Source organism: Temnothorax nylanderi, unplaced genomic scaffold (assembly GCF_030848795.1).
Source record: "Temnothorax nylanderi isolate EJ_2023f unplaced genomic scaffold, tnyl_v1.0 TNYL_tig0010_pilon, whole genome shotgun sequence".
Classification (NCBI taxonomy): domain Eukaryota; kingdom Metazoa; phylum Arthropoda; class Insecta; order Hymenoptera; family Formicidae; genus Temnothorax; species Temnothorax nylanderi.
In genome coordinates, this window is record NW_027249072.1 from 2468831 (window position 1) to 2495113 (window position 26283).

The 26283-nt window shown below is 31.3% G+C and overlaps 3 protein-coding genes across 3 annotated transcripts in view; 2 read left to right on the plus strand and 1 right to left on the minus strand.

The window, feature by feature from the left end:
- LOC139767588 (midasin) overlaps nt 1–26283 on the minus strand; it is a 124411-nt gene that overhangs the window by 27866 nt on the left and 70262 nt on the right. The gene's annotated exons all lie outside the window — the stretch shown is intronic.
- LOC139767592 (putative gustatory receptor 28b) lies at nt 4819–7559 on the plus strand. The gene is made up of 7 exons (XM_071697034.1): nt 4819–5111; nt 5403–5662; nt 5867–6043; nt 6280–6529; nt 6829–6897; nt 7159–7248; nt 7447–7559. Exons 1-7 carry the CDS (start codon nt 4833–4835, stop codon nt 7498–7500), a joined length of 1179 nt encoding a protein of 392 aa, XP_071553135.1. The 5' UTR covers nt 4819–4832; the 3' UTR covers nt 7501–7559.
- LOC139787476 (putative gustatory receptor 28b) lies at nt 9801–12798 on the plus strand. Its single transcript, XM_071726577.1, has 8 exons — nt 9801–9836; nt 10184–10489; nt 10718–10980; nt 11185–11361; nt 11593–11842; nt 12144–12212; nt 12456–12545; nt 12742–12798. Exons 1-8 carry the CDS (start codon nt 9801–9803, stop codon nt 12796–12798), a joined length of 1248 nt encoding a protein of 415 aa, XP_071582678.1.

The following is a 26283-nucleotide window of genomic DNA, read 5'->3' on the forward strand; positions in this document are numbered from 1 at the left end:
TAAGTTACTGTTCTTTGTAAATGTCATGTATTTAATAAAGAATTAAATAACATTATACAAACTTGATTAGTAAAATTGTGTTAATTTTATTATAATTGTATTCTATTTTAAAATAACATATAAATTGTAAATTTGGAAATAAAAAATAATAAATAATAAAAACTGAAAAACTGAAAAATGAATTGGACAATGAAAAGAGGACCGTCGATTGGAATCGGCGGGAATGATGAAAGGATCTCTGCAGGTTCCGTTTTTACTAGATAATAAGATCTTTACTCAAATTTAATATATTGAAAGACGAATATAACTAGAAAAATTTATTTATATATTAATAATAAATTAATAAATGCAGTAAAGTGACTCTAGTTCGGTTTATTCAAAATATATACTACATGCGCAACGATCCTATTATTTGTGTATGAGAGGATTTCGATGTTAAAGAGAGTTGTCGAAACCGCACATCGAAATACACGTAATAAATATGTATTCAAAAAGCAAATAATAACCAGAAAATTTTAGACGCATGGCGATATGTATACGGTACGTGTAACATATTCTCAGACAAGATTGCAACAATGTAGGAACCTTACACAGCTAACGGATTTAGCAGCTTACGAAGCGAACACGGTTTTTACCAGGAAGTTTGTAGAACTTTTGCTTTGTGCACGATACATGATAGGGGAGACCGGGGCTCGTTGGCACCGTTTTCACAATTTCGGCATTTGAGTTTTTATACAACTAATTATCATGATTAAACAGTACTAATATGATAGAGAGAACCTTTCTCTACATTTTCATGCCAGGAACGCTCCTGTATACTATATAATTTCTTTGTAATAAGTGAAATACGAACATGCTGCATTACAGCCAACTTGCCCCGATAGTAGGGTAAGTTGGCTATGCGACAAAAGTCCAAGTTAAATTAATGAAAACGTAATAGAAACACAAAACGGGTAACAGATATATACTTCTTGATCAAGATTGTATCTTTTAAAGTTATTTTGTAATGATCGAATAGCAAAATGCTGTTGCAGAATAACAATCGTAAACTATTTTAGATGTAGCTTTCTTCAACATAAAAATAATATTAATATAAATATATATCTAGCTTCTATCAGCATTGTGGGTAGCAAATCACATGCTCACACAGGTCTCACGCGCGCGGCAACAAGTCAAGCAAAGTGTGCCTTGATATGAGCCAACATACCCCATCTCTACATACGTTTGATTTCAGTCATTTTATTACAATAAATTACTGCAGTTGTTCCTCAAAATAATATGTCGTATAATAACAGAAACGTTTCTTTTAACTAATGATACGTCACTTTGATTTATTTCTCAAGCTGAAGAACATTAATATGATATTTTGAAAGGCTCGAAAATTTACTTGCCACCTATTGAATCAGAGTTTTCTCTTTTTCTATTGTAATACTTATTTGATTTAAATAAAACTTTGGGAAAAGTACCTGTCATAAAAGAGATATTTTGTGATAATTTTTCCATTATTTTTTTCGCTATATATACATAAACGGAACGCATTGCCAACTTGCCTCTTGTACCAACGAGCCCCGGTCTCCACTATCTTTATAATTCCAGAAATATTGATTAAAGCTGAATTAGATTTTGTCAAAAATAATTTCTCATACTTTTTATTTTTGAATGATTTCCGTTTAGAGATCATATTAGATATTGACAGCATAAAATTGTAAATTGTAATGTAAGTTACATTGTAAATTACATGAAATCGATGAAATTTCGCAAAACTCATTAAGGTAAATGTACCAATGCCTGGACACATAACTGTAGGAAAATGGGCAGATATGATGCAGCGTTTTGTGTAAATGTATATATCTCTTTTAATAATATCTTCGTTTTACAAGAAGTAATCAGGGCGCGTACAACCACAGAATGTGAGTTAGGTAGAAGCGATTCTCTGATAGGGCGAAAAACTATGTAACTATAGATGGCACAGGAGTGCCGCCTTTATATCATTTCCAACAATAACTATGTCTGGACATTTTTATTATTTTAATCCTTAAATAAGTTATAACGCGAATTAAAATCAAAGAATTAAAGATAAAAATATTTTTCTAGTATTATATTCTTATCTTTGATTTTAAAATTCACGTTATAATTATTTAAAAACTAAATTGATAAAGGTATCCAGACATAGGTCTTAAGTGTCCCGGCATTGGTAGATTTACCTTAAATAAAAATTGATTTGATAAATATTCATTAAAAAAATTTTTTTCAACATTATTCAGAAATATTAATAACTTATTTTATCCATGTCAAAATCATTAATAAATACAAGGAATTTTTATTCAATTATTTCAAAATTCCGTCTTAAGTATTGCCCGTATAATCTTTTGATATGAAATGAAGAAATTACTAAATAAAAAGTATGAATATTCATTTACAAGCCAACGATTAAATATTAGCCTCTCGTTTACAAAATCTGACAATTGCGTTTTCGACATTCGAGAATCACTAACACATTCGGTAAAATTATAGTAATTCTTTTTCTCTTTCTTCTTCTTCTTCTTTCTCAGCATTATAGTTCACGTTAAAGAGGCTCTACAATTATTCTTCTCTAGTTATTCCGATCTCTCGTGACGTTGGCCTAGTTACTTTACTAATTTTCATTCTTCTTAGACCCTCTCAACATGTCCATCTCCTTCTCCCGTCTGCCCTTATTTCTGCAGCTACCTTCCGAGTTACTGGTGTATATTTCTTTTTACTGCTCTTTCCTCAGACATTCAAATAGCACTCCATCTAATTCTTTGCGATTTTATCAAGCGTATAATATTTTGGTCCTTTGTGAGACATCTTAGCTCGTAATTGTATCTAATTCTATATTCTATAATTTGTGCCATCCACATTTGCCACTGGCTCATATATTCTTTTTAGAATTTTGCACTCAAATATAGAGCGAGTCGATTAGTTTCTTTTTGGGGTCCATACTTTACATATATAAGTGATGGTCTTATTAATGTATTATAAATGTTAAGTTTTATTCTTCGGGATAGAACTCTGCTCATTAAGAAGTTCATCAAAGAATCCTTTTCATTTAGGATATATGTATTTCTTCCTTTCTGTGCTTTCTTTATATATTTCCCTTACATTATTTCGTGCTTCATATTCTTCTATTCTTCGTACTTTGGCATTTATTGCCACCCCTTTTTTCTCTCTCTTCTTTGCAACATAAATTATATGTATATTTGTCATCTTTTATCCCAAGATATAAATAATCGATGTAATCGAACATTAAGAGTTATACAATTAAACATGCATAATTGTGCTGATAATTTTTAATATATTGTTTAATTTCAAAATTATGGAAGAATAGAGAAGAACTGTTAGAACTTCATCAAACGGACAGGATATTCAAGCCAAACGATAATCGCGATTATCTTATCAATACACGCTTAGCCAATGGAAACGCGCAATAGAACGCTTTAAAAATTGGTATTGATAATAACTTCCAAATAAAAACAATTTTTTAATGGTTACGTGTATATTAAGAATTTCTGATAATATAAGCAGGTATATGTTATATACATTTGTACCGTTTAATATTGCAAAGTTGATCAGTGTTAAAGATTAAAACAATTACGTAAAAAAGAACAATAGAGAGTAGTTTTTCTAATTGTAAAACGTGAAAATTCCATTACTGATATTATTTTTACTGTATATCATTCATGTCATATCGTACCGTTGCGTAGCATTTCAACACGACTCTCAATTAAAATAAAAGCCTTAATGATCCAGTTTCAGATGGTGTCTACGATAAAATGCAAACATATTATATTTATTTGCGTAATGCAAGTTTATTAGAGTTCTCACTATGTTTAAGCTAAAATTGCGTTCTCTCTCAGATAACTTTCCTTTATAAAACTTAACATGATATTTAATCGTTTAAATTGATTAAATAGAAATACGTTATACAATTATATATATATATATATATATATATATATATATATATATATATATGTATTATATAAACAACAATATTACCTACATTTTCTAGATAATGAAGTAATAAGCTCAATCTTTTCACACATAGTCAGTTTGTATCGCTTTTCGTTATCACGTTATTCAATTTATATTCGTACAGCATGCACGTACCTACAATCAATAGAAATTCTATGAGTACAGCTCAGAAAGTAATATCTACTGAAGTTCTATATATACTTTATTTAATAAAAATAGGAGAAAAAAAGATATACATCCATCATAGATCTTATCGGAAATAATGTTATAAAGTGTTGAGGCACAGATGATCCTAGATTACAATTACTTATTGTTGCTAGTTAAACATTTAGCAAGGAAAAGTCAGACAAGCTATAGTTAACCAAATAAGTAATTGAAAATGTACAATGTACATGTACACTACTGGCGTGAAACACGTGTATATATAAAAGCATGATGTATATATCATACTAGCACGCAAGATCGCTTACTAGCCGTTATAGTTGCTCGCCAGTTGCAGGGTTCATTAAAAATAACACGCAAGACTAGTGTCCCGTCCAAGTCAAATTTAGTACTTACAGACGTTAAACAAGTGTTTTCTTTCCGCAATTTACGACAATTTGGTCAAACTCGCAATTAAACGACGACTCTCAGTGCTTATTTCGGTTATTCGAGATTTATCGTTTCAACGAGGAAACCGTGTTCAATTGCACATAAAATTTAAAAAACATAACGTAAGCTTATTTATTTAATATTTATAAAATATTAATCGTAATATCATTTAATATAAATATACATATGTTTGTTAATCAAATAATAATTAGTCCATCTAGGTTGATGGTGAATGGTTTGAGATAATGTCGAGTATGAATTATAAACAGGCAGTTATGCCTATTATATGGCTCAATTGTATATTTTGCATGGGTATATTTGAAATACCCATAAATCGCCCACAATATTTTCTAAGTGCTGTCTACATCATCTCAGTGCTGACTGTATTTTTTATTTCGTTTTACAAAGGAATTTACATTTTACAACAAATATTTATTCAAGAACTTACGATATTTTACGTAAATGTGGTCAACGTCTTAGTTGCCGTCTGGGCTATAATTATGTTTTGGCGTTATAAATCAGAGGTAGGTATGTAATAACATTTCGTATGAAATTAGTGTAGAAGTGGCAAACAAAAGTTATGGAAAGACTACATTAATGAATTAAAGAAACATTAATATTCACCTTATTTTAAAATATGTCTAAATTGTGTAATAAAGAATTTTTTTCTTCTATTTACATTGTTCTTGTGAATATACAGAATTGCTAAGTATAGATTTGCATGCGTATACATTTTTTTCTTTGACATCATGACGTGTCTTCGAATAAATATTGAACAAATTTACTAATCTATTAATAAATTTCGATACTTAAAGAATATAAATAAGATAATTAAGAGGAATGGTATAGCAGACAATACTTTAGAAGCATTGGGCATAAAAATAGATTATCAGAAAATATACCGCTCTACTCGATGTCTTACGGCTATCTGGGTAGTAAATGCGATAACACTAATCTTCATGAATATACTATGGATGTATCGCGAGGAATACTGGGTCTTTTACAACATCATATGCACATCTTTTCCATTTATATTAAATTCTGTAGGTGACCTCACCTTCGCCGCACTTGTCAGGCAAGTAATATGTTTCTTAAAGTAATAAACAACAACAATATTTCGTGAGAAGCTCGACCAGAGGACTTTGTCAAGATTTCTTTGATTTCTAAGATATTTGTCAATTATAATAATATCTCTTTAATTTGTTTGTAATGGACAAATAAACATATAACATGTTTCTGTTTACGTATTTGAGTACTGATTAAGATTGAAACGCGGCAGATGTGTTGGAATGAGATTTCAGAAGATAAATACTCTAATCAATAATGCAGTGCTTTATGCAAATGAATCAAATGCTTTCAAGATTTATAGTCGGCACGATAATATGTCCATTGCATTTGTCATGGCAAACTATAAAAACCGCAAAGACAAGATAATGCATCACATTCAAACGCTAAGGTATAAGAGATCAATAATAATTTTTCTTCTATTATCAAGTTTTCATATAATATAACAATTAAACATTAAAAAGACCTTATTTACATATCTTTCCTCTCTCCCATTCTCTCATACACACACATACACACCATATGTCCCGGATTCTGTAACTCGTTCGAATAATTGAGTATTTGAAAGATTTTAATATACTTATATATATAAATAATCACTAACTATTTAATATTTTTCTGTCAAAGACATTTACATTTAGAAATTACGAGAATAGGACGGCAAACAAATCGTACTTTTTGTTTCCAACTTCTGCTCGAATTGGCAGTTCATTTTACGATAATAACATCGACTACTTATTGTTTACATGGTGCATTTTTTGGCCAGTTAAGGGTGACACTCGACAATGAAAAGATTATATCCCTGGCAACGTGGGCATGCATTTATTCATTTAAAATTATATTAGTAAATTCGCTTTGCTCGAGTGTATCAACCGAGGTATAAAAAATTATTTTTTATAATAAAAATAATATATACAATTATATGCAATATTTATGTAAAATTGAGTTATTTGTAGTTAAACACATCAAATTTATATTAAGAATATAATTTATTTATTTTCTGTATATTGTATATAAATTGTATATAGGTACAGAATGTCTTTTAATATTTATATAAGTACATATAATAATTTCAATTTTTATATATGAATATAGAATGTGCACCGCACATATATTGTGGAAATTATTCATAATTTTATGTCAGATTCGCATCGTAAGCATTAATGTTTATTTCAGGCATATAAAACCGGCGAAATTATACAATCTTTTGAAGGATCTATTATAGATGATGACATGAAAGAAGAGGTAAATCTATTCATGTATCATTGATAATTACATATATCAATCAAATTAGATCTCTTTCTCCATAACATATAACATTATTATTAGTAATATTTATATACGGCGATTACTTTATTTAAGACATTTAAGTGTATAAATTGCAAATCTATAAATTCAATGTATTGTTTATGTATATATATATATATATATAACATGAATAATGCATATATTCATGTATATGGTCACACATATGTACATATAATAAGAATACAAATATATTTGCAGATTCATCAATTTACACAGCAAATAATGCTTAATTCATTAAAATTTACCGCTTCTGGTTTCTTTTCAATTGATAATTCTCTTACTGGCAAGGTATGTTATTTATTTTATTAATTATATATTTGTTTAACTTAATATCATTTAAATGAGATTATGTTATTTATTTATTCTCAATAATAATGTTTTTAACATAATTGTTATATATTAAGCTACTTGCTACATTATTTAATATAATCATGAGATTATTGAGAATGAAAGAAATAAGAAACCGTGTCAGTTTATTTTTTTCAGTTCTTTACCACGGTCTTGAAGTATGTTGTTATTCTAATACAATTCAACACATAATGACATGTAAGATAAGACTTAGAGATAAGCAAAATTATAGATAAGCAATCTTCTATTAATATTACTATTTAAAAAAAGGAATTTACGAAGAAGTTTAATAAGAGCTTACTTAAGTTACTGTTCTTTGTAAATGTCATGTATTTAATAAAGAATTAAATAACATTATACAAACTTGATTAGTAAAATTGTGTTAATTTTATTATAATTGTATTCTATTTTAAAATAACATATAAATTGTAAATTTGGAAATAAAAAATAATAAATAATAAAAACTGAAAAACTGAAAAATGAATTGGACAATGAAAAGAGGACCGTCGATTGGAATCGGCGGGAATGATGAAAGGATCTCTGCAGGTTCCGTTTTTACTAGATAACAAGATCTTTACTCAAATTTAATATATTGAAAGACGAATATAACTGGAAAAATTTGTTTATATATTAATAATAAATTAATAAATGCAGTAAAGTGACTCTAGCTCGGTTTATTCAAAATATATACTACATACGCAACGATTCTATTATTTGTGTGAGAGGATTTCGATGTTAAAGAGAGTTGTCGAAACCGCATATCGAAATACACGTAATAAATATGTATTCAAAGGACAAATAATAACCAGAAAATTTTAGACGCATGGCGATATGTATACGGTACGTGTAACATATTCTCAGACAAGATTACAACAGTGTAGGAACCTTACACAGCTAACGGATTTAGCAGCTTACGAAGCGAACACAGTTTTTACCAAGAAGTTTGTAGAACTTTTGCTTTGTGCACGATACATGATAGGGGAGACCGGGGCTCGTTGGCACCGTTTTCACAATTTCGGCATTTGAGTTTTTATACAACTAATTATCATGATTAAACAGTACTAATATGATAGAGAGAACCTTTCTCTACATTTTCATGCCAGGAACGCTCCTGTATACTATATAATTTCTTTGTAATAAGTGAAATACGAACATGCTGCATTACAGCCAACTTGCCCCGATAGTAGGGTAAGTTCCCGTATAAGAATTACAAATTTTCCAGCATAATAGTTTAAGAGTTGATTCATTAGGGTTGTATTTCATTGGCTTGGAGGTGAATTTATTCGGCATATATTCTGCAAGAATTCCAGAATGTCTGAATCTTAGTAAAAAAAATATAACATGACTTATTGTTTAAAAAGAATTCCAAAGTTGTTGATATGATTTTTAGGGGATGATTTTTAAGGGCTTATTTTGATCATCATGGGTGTAAATTTGATCAAAATACATTCTGATAGAATTCTATGGCCTGTAGACTTAATAAAAAAATTTTATATTTAATTGCCTGTGAATAATTGCCCAGTTGTCTAAATGATGTGTAGGAGATGATTTTTATTGATTGGTTATGATCCTTATGGAGATGAATTTGATTGAAATATATTCTGAAAGAATTTCACGTCCCGTGAACTCTATTTAAATTTTTTTACTCTATTTGTTTTAGAATAATTGCCAATTTGTTGAAATGATGATTCAGAGGTGGTTTTGAAGAATTGATTTTGATTATAATGGAGGGTAACGTCTGAAAACTATTTAATTGGATGTCATAAACCATTTTGTTTCAAAGTTGCATCGAATTTGATAGAAACTGCTAAGATTTTAGATGTTATTTGCATATTTTCCTATTTTTTAGGGTGGTTTGAGCGATATTTTGGTCATACTGCCCCACCCTTGAATGTAAATAAAAATCGCCATACGGCATCCAAAAATTGAGTTTTCGACGGAAATTTTGAGATCTCGCAAAGCATTCTATCTTCAAAAATAAAATGTGCAGAGGGGTGGCTATTTTGAGAAAGAATGCCCCATATATATATATATATATATATATATATATGTATTATATAAACAACAATATTACCTACATTTTCTAGATAATGAAGTAATAAGCTCAATCTTTTCACACATAGTCAGTTTGTATCGCTTTTCGTTATCACGTTATTCAATTTATATTCGTACAGCATGCACGTACCTACAATCAATAGAAATTCTATGAGTACAGCTCAGAAAGTAATATCTACTGAAGTTCTATATATATATACATTATTTAATAAAAATAGGAGAAAAAAAGATATACATCAATCATAGATCTTATCAGAAATAATGTTATAAAGTGTTGAGGCAAAGATAATCCTAGATTACAATCATTTATTGTCGCTAGTTAAACGTTTAGCAAGGAAAAGTCAGACAAGCTATAGTTAACCAAATAAGTAATTGAAAATGTTGTACAATGTACATGTACACTACTGGCGTGAAACACGTGTATATATAAAAGCATGATGTATCATACTAGCACGCAAGATCGCTTATTAGCCGTTAGTTGCTCGCCAGTTGTAGGGTTCATTAAAAATAACACGCAAGACGGTGTCCCGTCCAAGTCAAATTTAGTCCTTACAGACGTTAAACAAGTGTTTTCTTTCCGCAATTTACGACAATTTGGTCAAACTCGCAATTAAACGACGACTCTCAGTGCTTATTTCGGTTATTCGAGATTATCGTTATATAATTATCGTTTCAACGAGGAAACCGTGTTCAATTGCACATAAAATTTAAAAAACATAACGTAAGCTTATTTATTTAATATTTATAAAATATTAATCGTAATATCATTTAATATAAATATACATATGTTTGTTAATCAAATAATAATTAGTCCATCTAGGTTGATGGTGAATGGTTTGAGATAATGTCGAGTATGAATTATAAACAGGCAGTTATGCCTATTATATGGCTCAATTGTATATTTTGCATGGGTATATTTGAAATACCCAAAAATCGCCCACAATATTTTCTAAGTGCTGTCTACATCATCTCAGTGTTGACTGTATATTTCATTTCGTTTTACAAAGGAATTTACATTTTACAAGAAATATTTATTCAAGAACTTAAGATATTTTACGTTGTCGTGGGAGTCAACGTCTTAGTTGCCGTCTGGGCTATAATTATGTTTTGGCGTTATAAATCAGAGGTAGGTATGTAATAACATTTCGCATGAAATTAGTGTAGAAGTGGAAGAATATGTGTAAATTGTGTAATAAAGGATTTTTTTCTTCTATTTACGTTCTTCTTGTGAATATACAGAATTGCTAAGTATAGATTTGCATGCGTATACATTTTTTTCTTTCACATCATGATGTGTCTTCGAATAAATATTGAACAAATTTACTAATCTATTAATAAATTTCGATACTTGAAGAATATAAATAAGATAATTAAGAGGAATGGTATAGCGGACAATACTTTAGAAGCATTGGGCATAAAAATAGATTATCAGAAAATATACCGCTCTACTCGATGTCTTACGGCTATCTGGGTAGTAAGTGTGATAACACTAATCTTCATGCATACACTATGGATGCATCGCGAGGAATACTGGGTTGTCTTTTACAGCAACATAAGCACATCTTTTCCATATATATTAAATTCTGTAGTGGACCTCACCTTCGCCGCGCTTGTCAGGCAAGTAATATGTTTCTTAAAGTAATAAACAACAACAATATTTCGTGAGAAGCTCGATCAGAGGACTTTGTCAAGATTTCTTTGATTTCTAAGATATTTGTCAATTATAATAATATCTCTTTAATTTGTTTGTAATGGACAAGTAAACATATAACATGTTTCTGTTTACATATTTGAGTACTGATTAAGATTGAAATGCGGCAGATGTGTTGGACTAAGATTTCAGAAGATAAATACTCTAATCAATAATGCAGTGCTTTATGCAAATGAATCAAATGCCTTCAAGATTTATAATCGGCACGATAATACGTCCATTGCATTTGTCATGGCAAACTATAAAAACCGCAAAGACAAGATAATGCATCACATTCAAACGCTAAGGTATAAGAGATCAATAATAATTCTTGCTCCTATTATCAAGTTTTCATATAATATAACAATTAAACATTAAAAAGACCTTATTTACATATCTTTCCTCTCTCCCATTCTCTTATACACCACACATACATACCATATGTCCCGGATTCTGTAACTCGTTCGAATAATTGAGTATTTGAAAGATTTTAATATTACTTAAATAATCACTAACTATTTAATATTTTTCTGTCAAAGACATTTACATTTAGAAATTACGAGAATAGGACGGCAAACAAATCGTACTTTTTGTTTCCAACTTCTGCTCGAATTGGCAGTTCATTTTACGATAATAACATCGACTACTTACTGTTTACATGGTGCATTTTTTGGCCAGTTAAGGGTGACACTCGACAACGGAAAGATTATATCCATGGCAATGTGGGCATGCATTTATTCATTTAAAATTATATTAGTAAATTCGCTTTGTTCGAGTGTATCAACCGAGGTATAAAAAATTATTTTTTTATAATAAAAATAATATATACAATTATATGCAATATTTATGTAAAATTGAGTTATTTGTAGTTAAACACATCAAATTTATATTAAGAATATTACATAATTTATTTATTTTATGTATATTGTATATAAATTGTATATACAGAATGTCTTTTAATACTTATATGAGTACATATAATAATTTCAATTTTTATATATGAATATAGAATGTGCACCGCACATATATTGTGCAATTTATTCATAATTTTATGTCAGATTCGCATCGTATGCATTAATGTTTATTTCAGGCATATAAAACCGGCGAAATTATACAATCTTTTGAAGGATCTATTATGGATGATGACATGAAAGAAGAGGTAAATCTATTCATGTATCATTGATAATTACATATATCAATCAAATTAGATCTCTTTCTCCATAACATATAACATTATTATTAGTAATATTTATATACGGCGATTACTTTATTTAAGACATTTAAGTGTATAAATTGCAAATCTATAAATTCAATGTATTGTTTATGTATATAACATGAATAATGCATGTATTCATGTATATGGTTACATATATGTATAATAAGAATACAAATATATTTGCAGATTCAGCAATTTACACAGCAAATAATGCTTAATTCATTCCATTTTACCGCTACTGGTTTCTTTTCAATTGATAATTCTCTTACTGGCAAGGTATGTTATTTACTTTATTACTTATATATTTGTTTAACTTAATCATTTAAATGAGATTATGTTATTTATTTATTCTCAATAATAATGTTTTTAACATAATTGTTATATATTAAGCTACTTGCTACATTATTTAATATAATCATGAGATTATTGAGAATGAAAGAAATAAGAAACCGTGTCAGTTTATTTTTTTCAGTTCTTTACCACGGTCTTGAAGTATGTTGTTATTCTAATACAATTCAACACAAAATGACATGTAAGACTTTATAGATAAGCAATATTATAGATAAGCAATCTTCTATTAAAATTACTATAAAAAAAAGGAATTTACAAAGGAGTTTAATAAGAGCTTACTTAAGTTACTGTTCTTTGTAAATGTCATGTATTTAATAAAGAATAAAAAAACATTATACAAACTTGATTAGTAAAATTGTGTTAATTTTATTATAATTGTGTTCTACTTTCAAATAACATATAAATTGTAAATTTGGAAATAAAAAATAATAAATAATAAAAACTGAAAAACTGAACAATAAATTGGACAATGAAAAGAGGACCGATTGGAATTGGCGGGAGTGATGAAAGGATTTCTGCAGGTTCCGTTTTTACTAGATAATACAGATCTTTACTCAAATTTAATATATTGAAAGACGAATATAACTGGAAAAATTTGTTTATATATTAATAATAAATTAATAAATGCAGTATTAGTGACTCTAGCTCGGTTTATTCGAAATATATACTACATGCTTAACGATCCTATTATTTGTGTATGAGAGGATTTCGATGTTAAAGAGAGTTGTCGAAACCGCACGTCGAAATACACGTAATAAATATATATTCAAAGGGCAAATAATAACCAGAAAATTTTAGACGCATGGCGATACGTATAAGGTACGTGTAACATATTCTCAGACAAGATTGCAACAATGTAGGAACCTTACACAGCTAACGGATTTAGCAGCTTACGAAGCGAACACGGCTTTTACCAGGAAGTTTGTAGAGCTTTTGCTTTGTGCACGATACATGATACTTGTCGAGGACACTTTGTATAGGATCAACCGCAGCTAATTGAAAACTTTATCGGGTCGTGAGTAAAGGAATCGATCTTGATGCATACGAGACAATTATATAATCATGTTTCATATAAGAAATAAAAAATTAAACTTTTTAAAATGATAATTTTATTAGAAGTAAAATTGTGTGTAAGTTACATAGATGTTAATAGAGAAAACTTAGCAGACTCGTGTAAAAAAATTTGAATAATAATATAAAAGATATCTTCCGTAATTCACTTAATTTTAATTACAAATTCTCTGACGAATTTGAAGTAAATTTTTTAAGTAAAAATGCCAACAAAAGTAGATTCTGAATTATAAGTAGCTCCAAAATTTTTTTCACAAATCAAATTTTAAAGAAGACTAATAAATAACAGAATAACATTTGTTGCCTAATTTTAAATTTGTCTTAATATAATTTTAATTCGAGGCTTGATGATAAAGAGACATGAAAAGTTAGAAAATTGGAAATAACAATGTCGAGTTTTTATAGGAAAGTGCAAGTTCGATCGTAAGTTTGTCGGAAGAATCGTAAAACTCAAGATTGCGAGTTATGGAATATTCCGTGTTAATCCTAATTAGTACATGCGGTACTTTATAAGAGTATGAAACTTCTGAAGAAGTATCGACTCTAATCAATAAATGAAAAGCCATTAAAAAGTGATAGTAATCGTGCACAAGATTCTAGAAGCAAATGTTTTTTCCATTACGGGATTAAGGATCTAATATCTGTTTCCATTACCGGATTATGGATCTAATATCTGTTATTATCCTAGCCGAGCGGATGTCTCTTTTCGCTCGGCGACGAAGTCGTTCTCATACTTTAAGAAGCCGGCATAATCCTCCGACCGCGCGTCTTCCTAGTCGGCTAGAGAAAGGTTCCGTTCCCGCGCGAGGAACGGGAACATCCGTCAGGATTATCCTTCCCCGGGCGAATCGAACGGCGGCGGCTGAGAATATCAGGCGTGAATCAAGATGATTGATGTCGGTCTGATATGGATTTTCACGTGTTCGCGTAACCGGCCTCGTATAGATAACCTCGTAAAGTCGCTCATTTTTCACAAATCCGTCAAAAATTAGCGCGTTCTGGCAGGACGGTTCGCTTCGCCTCTCAAGAAAGTCGCTGCCGTAACGGAGTTACGGACCAATTTAATCTGTCCAAGCGAATAAATGGATCGTTGAATTGATTGCGAGTAACTATTCGTCACATGGATTGCGGATAATCGATTGTCATTCATGTAATTATTTTCGGAGTTGAGCTTAGTTTAGATTAGAAGCTTAATTAGTTGAAATCGTTCGCAAATTCAAATTCACCTCGGATTTGTTTCTTTTACTTTCCATTATTCTTGATACTAATATCACGAGGCAAGCTCCGCGTTGTTGTGAATTCTAATCGGATATAAGATATATAATATTAACTGAAAATACTGAATTTGTGTATTTATGACGAATGATTATTTTTCGAGTGCTAAAATACGCTTGATTTCTGAGATGCTTAAACAAAATATTTACAATAAAAGTTAAAAAAAAAATGTATCGCGGAAGATGAACAATATAAAACATAACGGACGAAACAGAAGTATAATGAATTACGCGCCGCACATCACGCGAACATGTTTTCGTTTCTTTACAAATGGGAATTTATTATTGCGATTCGTACGTTGTAGTTTTATTTTCACGGAGAACGACATCGTCGATCACGGAATCGTTGGATGTGTTTTCTGCGTGAGCAATACAAATTATGAAAAATGGGGGTTACTTCTCAGACAAATCGTTCACTGAAAAACTCACTTCGTGAGAACCTGCCATTCGTGATCTTTTTATCGCGAACAATGAACCAATTAATTCAAGGAAAAATTAAAGGAAAAATGTCTTACTGCATTAATTAAGACGTTGAACGTGCGTAGAAATAAAAATCGTGATAAACTACGATCGCGTGAAATTTTTCCCTGAGGGAACAAATATGTAAAAAAAAAGTATATAGCCGTAAGAGATGGCACGGTGTCCAATGCCGACGCATCCTAATAACGCGCGTATTAAATATTTATTACGTTCGCGTATACAGACCGAAACGGCGCTGTGAATTCATCTCGCGTGTGTTATGTAGCGAGAAAATTGATATCGAGTTTCCCCGACTGCGCCTTTCGGCGCCCGTCTTCCTTGTGAAGGAAGTACCCCTCAACTTTTCCTCCTTTATAGCGAAATCCAAGGTAAAAATAAAGCAAAGAGACATTCCTTACCGCAAAGTTGCGCGACGAAAGGTTCAATGCACGTGTGCCGAAAAATAGGTAGCAACCAACAGACGGAAAATTGAACGTGGCGAAAATCATGACGATTAAATTCACTTCCGCAATGTTATTTCTCTTTGGTACTTTCAGAAAAATGTTTCCAACTATTTTCAACAGCTTCCAACCGTATACGAATAGAGACAGATCAATTTTTCATAGAACTGTTGTGTAAGATTTAAATCTTAATATTATCGACTTTTTGCATCAAACATTATATTAAATATTATATATATCATTTAAAATTAATAGCAAAACAGACGCATGTCGATAAACGGCCAATTAATTTCAATTAATTACTGTTTTATTTTTAATATAATTGCATAATAATATGTATATCAAATTCTCAGCCATGGAAAAATATATTATTTATAACTTATAAGACAGAAATACATTGGTCATATTGTGTATAAGTAAATGGTTTACATTTTCGAAGGACTATTTCTAAATCTGCACGCTGGCAGTTATAAAAAAAGATACCTGTCTTATTTCAAGCTGTTCTATATATCGAAAGGCCAACTCAAAATCGGACATTTCCAGTCTCGTATCCAGTCGATCCTTCATCTCGTTCACGTCAAAACGAAACGCGGCTTTTTAGGAGGACTGCTACTCCGCGACAGTTTTCCTGAGGGATTCACGTATTCGGGACACGTAAAATCCAACGAGAAACGAGCTGTGAGTCCGAAGCGAGGCTCGACCGGGAAGGTGAAGAATGTAAATTCCACGATTGTGGAGAATGCCGGGGAATCGTCTGAATCGGATAAACCCTCACGCAGTCAGACGAAATTTTTTATCCCGACCTAACGACTTCTTTATTGCGCGAAATATTGCACTCGCGAGCGCAGCTGCGGCAAATGATAGCATGTGGAGATAGATAAGAAAAAGATTTAAGAAATGAGAAAAATAGTGGTAATCGCGCTGTTTGACTTTGCTTCCACTTGAAAAGATCGGTGCAGATTTACAAATAGCTTTAAATAGCATTGTTATATTTTATTTATAATTATTATATACTTGTACATCATATAATTATTTATAAGTGAAAATGATTATTAGACTTTTCCTTCAATTATTAGTTTTAATTAAAAGTATATGTTTCATGCAAAGTTTTGCATTAATATATTTACATCAGAGTAATATTTCTTAATTTACGGAAATTTATCTTATTATTGTGGTATAAGCATGACACTACAAAAGTTATGAAATTGAGGAAATATTGAAATATATCCTAAAATCAGGCGTTCACCTTCAATTAAATAATAAATAAATAAATATAAAAAAGTACCAAAAATAATATGATAGTTAATGAGACATTTAAGCGGATAATTTCTCTCACTTCATGAAATGAAAATCTATACGATGTTCTTACAAGCGAATTCGTTAGATTTAGCCTGTTTATTTGTATGGATTTCGTTCACAAGTAGGTTCGTTAGTCAGCAGAAAAATCTTGTTCGGTCGGATTCTTGATCTTTCACGGAGCATCGATTAACGTAGTCTTTCCAATCGGGTTATTCGGTTCAGAGGAGAAATAGGAAACAACTGACAACTGACTTTCCGAGCCTGATCGGGTGCGGAAGCAAAACGAACGAGACGTAATTTAACGGTGGCCGATTCCTCAGCTATCGCGAGTGGAAGAAAATTCTGCTTCCGAAGAAAAGAGAAATAGACTCGAAGCACGGAATTTCCACTGGCGTCAGATACATATTTTTTAAAAATATGTACATATATATATAGGATATATGACATGACCCGATTTTATAGAATGTATCTTTACGTACATCGAATTTAGTAGATCTGATTTCAACCGCGACGTAGTGAACAAACAATGGGATTCGCCAAATATCGAGTAAATATGATTCTACAAGCTTTAGAGTATTAAATTCTATTTTTCGGATAAACTTAAAAAATTTTGATGATATAATAATATTTCATAAAATATATTTATAATAATATTTGACCAAAATATATCTTAGTAGATAATATTTAGTATCATCTATAAATTAACATAGTTTAGACATAAAAAGTATTTCTTATTTCTAATTAAAGACGATTTTTTTATTCTCTAAAAATTTGGCTTTATGAAGTTACTTTTTTGATATTAATTAATTAATTTCTTATATGAAAAAAAAATTCTACCAGCTAAATTGCGAGTTAACATAACTATTAGACTGTAAACAACTTTTGTGCGTCATAAAAGCATATGAAAAGAGCGTATAATGTTTAGACTTTTGAAAAAGAATTTGTGGCGACCGAGTTTGCGAATAATGCCGGAAAAGAAAATGGCTTTCAGTCAAGTTATCGGACGCTATTGTCGAGATACTGCAACTTTTTCCCTACGTAGAGAAGAATTCCGTTGCATTAGCGTTCTCGCATAAAACATCGTCGTAGAACAAGGACGTTATTCTCAAGCATTCACGGGAATTGCCGCACGCGGAGTCGTATGAATGCTACTGCTACATAAATATATAAAATTATTCTTTCCAAAGCAAGAGTTTTCATATCGAAAACATAATAATTTTATTTCTTAGCATTAGTGAACCATCAGATGATTACAGACTAAATTGAAAGTAATAATAGTAATTCTTAAAGTTGGAAAGTATTCTCTGATTTCAAAAAAGTATTTAAAGTCAAGTATAATTATGGGATCAAAGACTAAAATACCTTCAAATGTTAAAAACATAAAACGATATTGAAGGAATTGAAAAATCAATAAATCGGGAGATGTAAAGACGTAACGATCTAAATTAATGTTAAAGGATTTTAGATCTCAACAATTCGACAAAAGTTCGAGATATTAGAATGTAAAAAATCCCAAGAACCTTTTAATGAAAATTAACAGAATTTATGTAGATTTCTTTATCAATTGCTATTAGCATGTTCGCAATTTACAAAAATAGATGTAATAAATAACAGAATCTATACATCTTTCTCTCCTCTCCCTTTTTCTCTTTTTTTTTCATAAAGATAATGTTCGTTCGCTTCGTGCCAAAATTAAGAGCGCATTCTTCGAGATCGCTTTAATGACTTCACGATATGCTTCTCTTTTCTGACGGCTTTGAAAAATTATTTCCGAAGGCGAAGGTGAAGTTATAAGACGGTGAGTGAAGTATGAAAGAGGATTTAACGAGCTCATGGGAAGTGGCCCGTGAATCGTTAGCGCAAATTCCCGCTCAAAGATGTATGCTTTTTGGCCATTGACTGGCAACGCGGTAGGACACAGCAACAGCGAGAACGATGCCCCTAAAAGGATCGTGCAAGAAAGAAATCCTGACGCTTTTAAGTCTATCATCTCGAGCTTGTCTTTCTGCAAAATCTAATTAACGGCTGCGCGAAGCATGTTGGTTTTACATATAAAGTTATGTCTCGTTTTTAATAATAAGTTCCTGGGGCGAAACGAAATCGAGTTTGTTATAATAAAATTCGTTATAACGCAAATCGTCAAATATTACTTAACATATTTTTGAATATTTGTCATTAACGATTTTAATACGATTCGATAACGATTATATATATCAGAAGGTAATTGTTGCACTATTATCGGAATACTATAACCGCGAATAGATCTGCGAATTCATAGCGCAAATAATGTTCTTTATGGCGCCATATACGCCGGTATACAGCAAAGGATTTAAGTGTTGACTATTACGCATTTTTCAGATATAAAGTCCTTAAAGTCTGCCGGGGCAGTATCTTCTTAAAGCACTTTTATCACGTGACACTTTCCACGGGTATTGTTGAAGGTGGCTGGCCGCCCTCGTAACACGAAAAAGGGACTTATAAAATATGTGAAATGGTTATTGTCAATCAATCTATAACGACGTCAGTAGAAATCAGATCTCAAGCGAATATTATAGTGACATTTTGTCAAAGATAAATTTTGAAATTTATCAAGATATTATTCCGATCATCGATATTGATTTAATCGAAAGTTTCTGAAGTTATAACATATTTGTACTTGACATGAATATTTCCTACCATACGTTATCTCACTATTACAATTTCTAATTTCTATTATAATTTATTTTATTACATGATTCTCGTATATTAATTCATAAAACAAATGTTTTCTATTATTATAAAAATTCTTCTTTTCCTCTCTTCTTTAAGGCATAAATTTTGCATGAGTCTTCTATATTTTAATTCTTTCCTTGATGACATCATAATTTTGTTACGGTTTTTCTAAATTGCGTGAAAGTTTTAACTGCGTTTGCACGATAGAGGGAGAGAAAGGAAGAGGAAATTGCTGCGAGGGCGACATAATGTCGTACTATGCATAAATAGATTTTAAATTTTCAACTGTTCCGACAGTTCACGGTTTCACCACGTAAAATATGACTATCGCATATTCTGTGGATACGGAACGAAAGTTTCGGTAGCTATAACGCGTTCCTTTCCCTCGCGACCGTAAAGCTAAATCAAATATAACGCAATACAACGAAATTTCAGTCGGAGAATCGTAAAGTGCCTCTGCAACTTTGATATCTTCGCGGGCGATTCCCCTTCAACGCCTCGCGCTTTACTCGAGTTTCGTAAGACCGGGCTTAACAATTGATTCCGATTTGATGTACTCGGCGGTTTTACACTATAATTAAGAGATAGTTGCGTGTAATCGTCGATGATGAAATAATTCCGAGTCCTTTAGAACGATATATATATTTTAACGTTTAACGAGTTTGCCGTAACTTATCAAGGCAAATTCGCTCAGCACTAATGAATAATAATATAATATTTACGATATTAATCGCAAGATTAATATATTGACGTTTCATGAAATCTTTGCATAAGTATATTATAAGTTTTATTATTAACTTCACGTCATTTAATTATCGCAGCTTTAGGTAGATATCTTACTAGGAAACGTCCGTCCCTTTAATTTGTTTCGCGAATATCAGAAAAGCTGCCAACGCAATCTTTGAAATTCTCTCAAAAGCTTATCTCATTAGAAGGATCACATTAGAAGGATATGTCACAAGATATATTAAGAGCTGCAAACATACAGCTAACAATACAGATCGCTGTTTATCACTAAGAGAAACGGTATCGTGACTGAGAAACAAAAGGAAATTTCCAGACAAGCACACTTGCCAAAAATACGTTAAAATATGAAAGTTCTATGCCATTAAATGTAGAATGAGAAAGAGATTCTCTATCTTTCCATATAGGTAGATAAATTCTTCTTCCGTAAGTAGAAAACGAAACGATCGATCCTTCTAAAAAATAGCAGCTCTTTCATCACGCTATAATATCTTTTTCATTCTCAGATCAGTTTATCAATATAAATCTTACCTTTAATCATATATTTGTTATAGCAAAGGAAAGAAAGTAATGTAGCATTTTTGCCAAAAATCCAAAATATTTTTATTTATTTTAAAATAAAACTTCAAGATCTCCTTGTTGAAAATTGCTATAATCTTTGTAATATTTTTGCGTCGGAATTGTTTATACAAACTTATTTATGACTCCAAAAACTCACTTTTTAACTTTACTATTGTTTCGTATATTACTGCACATAATAATCCACCGCTTATGCAAGATTATGTGCATCTAACCATGCAAAACGGCCTGCGTTATTGTGCATTTCGGAGATTAACCGGTGAATATTAAAGATGTAGATTGCGTCTTGGAAACTTGCAAGTTGGTTAGAATCCACAATTTCTCCGTATTCTATATTCTGCGCTATAATCGAATTAATAGTTGCCATTATCTTGCGCCGAGAAGTTGAATTAAACTTTAGATTTTACGTAGCAAAAGAAATGAATTTCTCGGACGTAGATACTCAAGGAGAAGTTTGCAGGTGCTTTCCGTCGCTGGTAAAACTCAGAAGAACTCTTGTGAGAGTGACACTTTCTTTTAGTAATTTTGTCGTGGATAATATAAAAATTAAAGAAAAAATGTATAATTACACGCTAAGAATGTTTTTATCAAATAAAATATTGCAAACTGTTACCGACTAAAAGTATACAACCCGTGTACAATGTATCTGCACAAAATTACCTTTTCAAAGAAGGTAAAACAATTACGCCAAGTACACGCGCCCTTTGTACCTATTTTTTGTGCAAAAGTCTATTTTACGATCCAACAAAAAAGAACTTCACAAAAGTAAAAAAGATTTTACACATTCATACCTCCATTAGTGAATATTATTAGTGAATAAACCATTTAATCATTTATACAACAGATTTAATATCAAAAATAGACGCCGACTTATAATCCCGTAAAAAAAAATCTAACATCTTCGATCTTCGGGCTTCATCGGTTTTTCCGTTTGTTTAGATGCATTATATAATATTATGTGGTTATAATATTATATACAGCGCTTCCTGTTTATAAAGAAGTTTAGACCATCGGGAAATACTTTATATCAAGAGTATATGAATGCGCGCATTTATTTCTGAGATTCTATAGTAGGTATGTAACATAAACTATATATGTTAAATTCGCGCATTTAGCGATAAAAGTGCGTTCAGAATACGGGCCAGTGTCTCGTTTCAAGTTTACGTGCAGCGAAGTTTGCATGAAATGGTGCGGCAGCGAGATGCCGAATTGTATTGTAATTACTAGTAATTAGACTCAATCGATAGCTATGGTTAAATTGGATAATAAAAGTATGTTTAGTATTTTCCTTCGTATACCCTACGAACGGAGATATCATGAGGCAAAATTCAAGTTTTTAAGTTGTTATTAAGTAAGAAATGACCACGTCATCATTAGACGATAGCGTAACATCACGGCGTGACTTTCCTATTTTCGAGATACCTACCAGGCAATAGAAACAGTCAGAGCAGAGGAATGGTTCTTTGTCCGACTATAAATATTGATATCAGTTTTACCATGCCTGATAAGTGATTACCAGATCATGCATTTGTTATTGTCGCGAAAATACAATAGAATCTGACTGAGATTGATAATGGCTTCGTATGTTCAACCAAACGGAGAAAATAATTGTGCCGTAGATCGAAAGAAATTATGATGTTATCGGAAATGGAAAATACGCGAGTACCTTTTTACAATTATGTAATATATATATTTTTATGAGAATATAGAATACGTACGAAGAAATTGCGGATGTCTACGTATTTAAAATATAATAAAAAACATATGACATGTAATAGCATATATGTATAGGTAAATTGTGACATAAAACATATAAAAAATATTTCATAAATCGCTCAATTTTAATGAAAAATTTTTGGCGTAAATGAAGTTGCGAGAATATGTTTCGCATGTTTCGCTCGTTTTTTTCAATCATTGAAAATATCGTTGAAAGCTTATTTCGCGTTTGCTTAACTTGATTATCTTCCACGTTATTTCGAGGAGAAATTCGAGTTTCGTAGGACGGAATCAAGTTAACGTTTAGTTAATGTGTCTCGTATCCACGCTTCGGATTCTTGCTCGGAACATCCGTAAAAATACAAAATTGCTCTCGAGTTTCGTCTTGAGCAAGTTTGCGATGTGCAAATAACACTGCACTCGTGTCAAGATCTTTAGCGGTTAAAGCGCACTTTATAGTACAAATGCCAACGGTGACAGAGATAAAAATTTCATCGTCGCAAATTTCATGTAACCCGATTAAAAGTTTCTCCACTTTTCTTCGTGCTGTTTCTCCCCTCTCGGCCTATATCGATTCACCCCCGTGCCATTCGTTCTCCTACCGTGAATTTGTCTTCCAAGAATAGAACGACTATGCTGACGAAACAAAGTGGCAAATATCGAATCTTCGAATTCGGCTCATCTGCTAATCCATTATAGCGCGATTGATGTTCCCGAGAGTATTTTTACGATTCAACTTGCGACTTGTAAAACGAATTTACTGTCGCACGAATTTACTGTCGCAACTTTAAGTCTGTTTTCCACAATTTTTTTTATATTATTAATTACAATTAAATTAATTATTAATTGACCTCAAATTTACGTTTAAGCTATGTATTTATGACGCAAAAATAATTAAGATTTTGGTGTTAAAATAAAAAGATGATGTGAGACGAAAATAAATAATATTTTATATAACAATAGGTTAAAAATAAAGAATTCTTCTCGTTTAATTTTGAGAAAAATTTTCTTCTACAATTTTCTCATACTTTTAATTTATTTTTGCATAAAGAATCATGGTATTCGTGTTTATACCACGTTTTTCTAACACTAGTAAAACCACACATGTGTAATCTACTTACACATATAAAAATATATGTGTAAACATAGAAAATTTGTGGTTTAATTTCGCAATTAAGACGCCTCGCGTAAATTCTCCTCGCAATGTTCTATTTGGAAAGAGCAGAAATCCAAGTTCATTCCCTTGTGTATTCAGGTCCTGGCCAGGATCCCATTAAGAGACTTGTCGTACTAGATGACGGGAGTAGCCACTGGTGAGAGATGGGAGCTTTACCCGTTTCTAGAACGCAGGGGGAACGGTCCTCTTCAGGAAGATGTGGGCAAACATGTCTTGGCTACATGTCGCTTCTAGAACCGCGACTCATGAGCGAAAGAGAATCCCTTGCACTCAGTTGGCTTGTCGGTTCGAATTTTAACTGACTCTGCGATCGCGCTAATAGCATTTTTTTTTTTATGAATTCGAGCGAATCCAATTTCGATGTTGGACACAATGTCACTGTTCGCAAATTACAGTATCAAGAGTTAAAAAATGAGAGATAAAATAAATTTGTGTGTACGCGCGTGTTTTGTGTATTACAATGGTTATTAAAAGTTATTATTGAAACTTATTTTATAAATAAGTACTTGAAATAAGTTAAAGTGTAATTTATTTAAATGAATTAAATAAAAATGCTAATATATATTTTAAATTAATTAAAATGTTATATAAATTGACATTTTAGACGTCATATTAAAATAAATATTTATTAATTTTACACATTAGTATTAATTTGAAAGTTACGATTAATATCCTGGGATTCATAACTTGTATAACTGTACTGACCGTAATTTCATGCAGACACGAAATTAACTTCTCTCTCTTCATTTTTGGATACAATATATTATTCATATTACAGTGCCTAATTGCGTGTTTAATTCTAATTTAATGACATATCAGAATGACAAATTGTTTTAACGTTGATGGCAGCAATCCAAAAATGTTTCTAACTAGCAACACAATAATGCATGTTGTTTTTGGAGAATATGCAATGCACCCAAAATGATTTATTAGCCGATGCTGCATGTGCAGAAACCCTGCAAAGATACGCCCGATGTGCGAAAACGTCTTTGCGCACCCGAAATTTAGGAGTATTGTTGGACGGGATCCAACGAGACTTAGATGAATCGTGGGTTTGTGACATTAGGAAGATAGAAAGGTATTCAAGATTAATGTAATTCAACTGATATTATTTACATAAGATACTTATGCAAAATCTCTCTTCCAATCATGAGAAGTTAAATACGACAGTATAAATAAAAAAGAAAGTCAGTTATTCGCCATTAAAGTATCGAAACGATAGTTTGTAATTAATTAAGCAGGATTATTTGTGGAATTAAGCATAAAAAGTTTTAAAGGAGAACAAAATGTTATCTTAAATTTAACTTCACTTGAATAATTTTTCTATATATTTCGAGATATATATTTATATTATCAACATAACATTTAATAATTCGCTATGAATCACTAATGAAAAATCCTTTAAATTTAAATTCAGAAAAACTCTACATTTGAAAGAAAAAGCGTGACTCTTGGATCATTACTAAAAAATTTTTATTAAAATAAAACATCGATCTCTTTTCTAAAGAATATTGTAAATATTTCATCGCATTTCCTAAAAGCTGGGCTTTATTAAATTTTGTACATGGTAACGTATATGTTCTGGAGTTAATATTAAATTTACTTCACGAAACTATGAAGTGTTATTTGTCTTGCATTCAACGTCGACATGTAAAAGGAAATTAGACAGTTACACTCAGCAATAAACGTCCGGTCGACATCTTCGAAATTGTGAAGTAGTTTGAAGTGAAAATGTATCATATGTCGCGTGTATTACACATGTTATGCGCGTTTTACAACACGACTGCTGCGGTATTACATTTTACGGCGGTGCACGCGGTGTACGGCGTGGTCCTTTATGACTCTCGAAAATTTCAACAAGCTCGTCACGTATATATATGTACAGGATAAATATCTGGTGTGCCTCGGTAGAGGCGAAATAACCCTCCCCGAATAGGCAAGCGCGTAACTCTCCTTCGAGAAAAATCCATAAGCTTAAGAAATTGCGGTTGGTATCTTAGGGTCGGTTACTTTATGAGGTACCAACGAGGATTACTGAGACACGTGATTTAATGGCATCGCACGAAACATTACCCTCCGCAGGACGGTCATCAACGAGATTATCTTATCTTTTACAGGATATCGAATCACCACTACTGCTGCTAAGAGTAAACAGCGCTGAGTTCGTTCAA

Bases quoted from the DNA above. Each gene is read 5' to 3' on its own strand.
- LOC139767592 (XM_071697034.1), top strand. From the start codon at position 4,833: ATGTCGAGTATGAATTATAAACAGGCAGTTATGCCTATTATATGGCTC. The intron at 6,044-6,279 runs GTATAAGAGATC...TTTCTGTCAAAG, and splicing joins CATCACATTCAAACGCTAAG to ACATTTACATTTAGAAATTA. The intron at 7,249-7,446 runs GTATGTTATTTA...TATTTTTTTCAG, and splicing joins ATAATTCTCTTACTGGCAAG to TTCTTTACCACGGTCTTGAA.
- LOC139787476 (XM_071726577.1), top strand. From the start codon at position 9,801: ATGTATCATACTAGCACGCAAGATCGCTTATTAGCC. The intron at 12,213-12,455 runs GTAAATCTATTC...ATATATTTGCAG, and splicing joins ATGATGACATGAAAGAAGAG to ATTCAGCAATTTACACAGCA. The intron at 12,546-12,741 runs GTATGTTATTTA...TATTTTTTTCAG, and splicing joins ATAATTCTCTTACTGGCAAG to TTCTTTACCACGGTCTTGAA.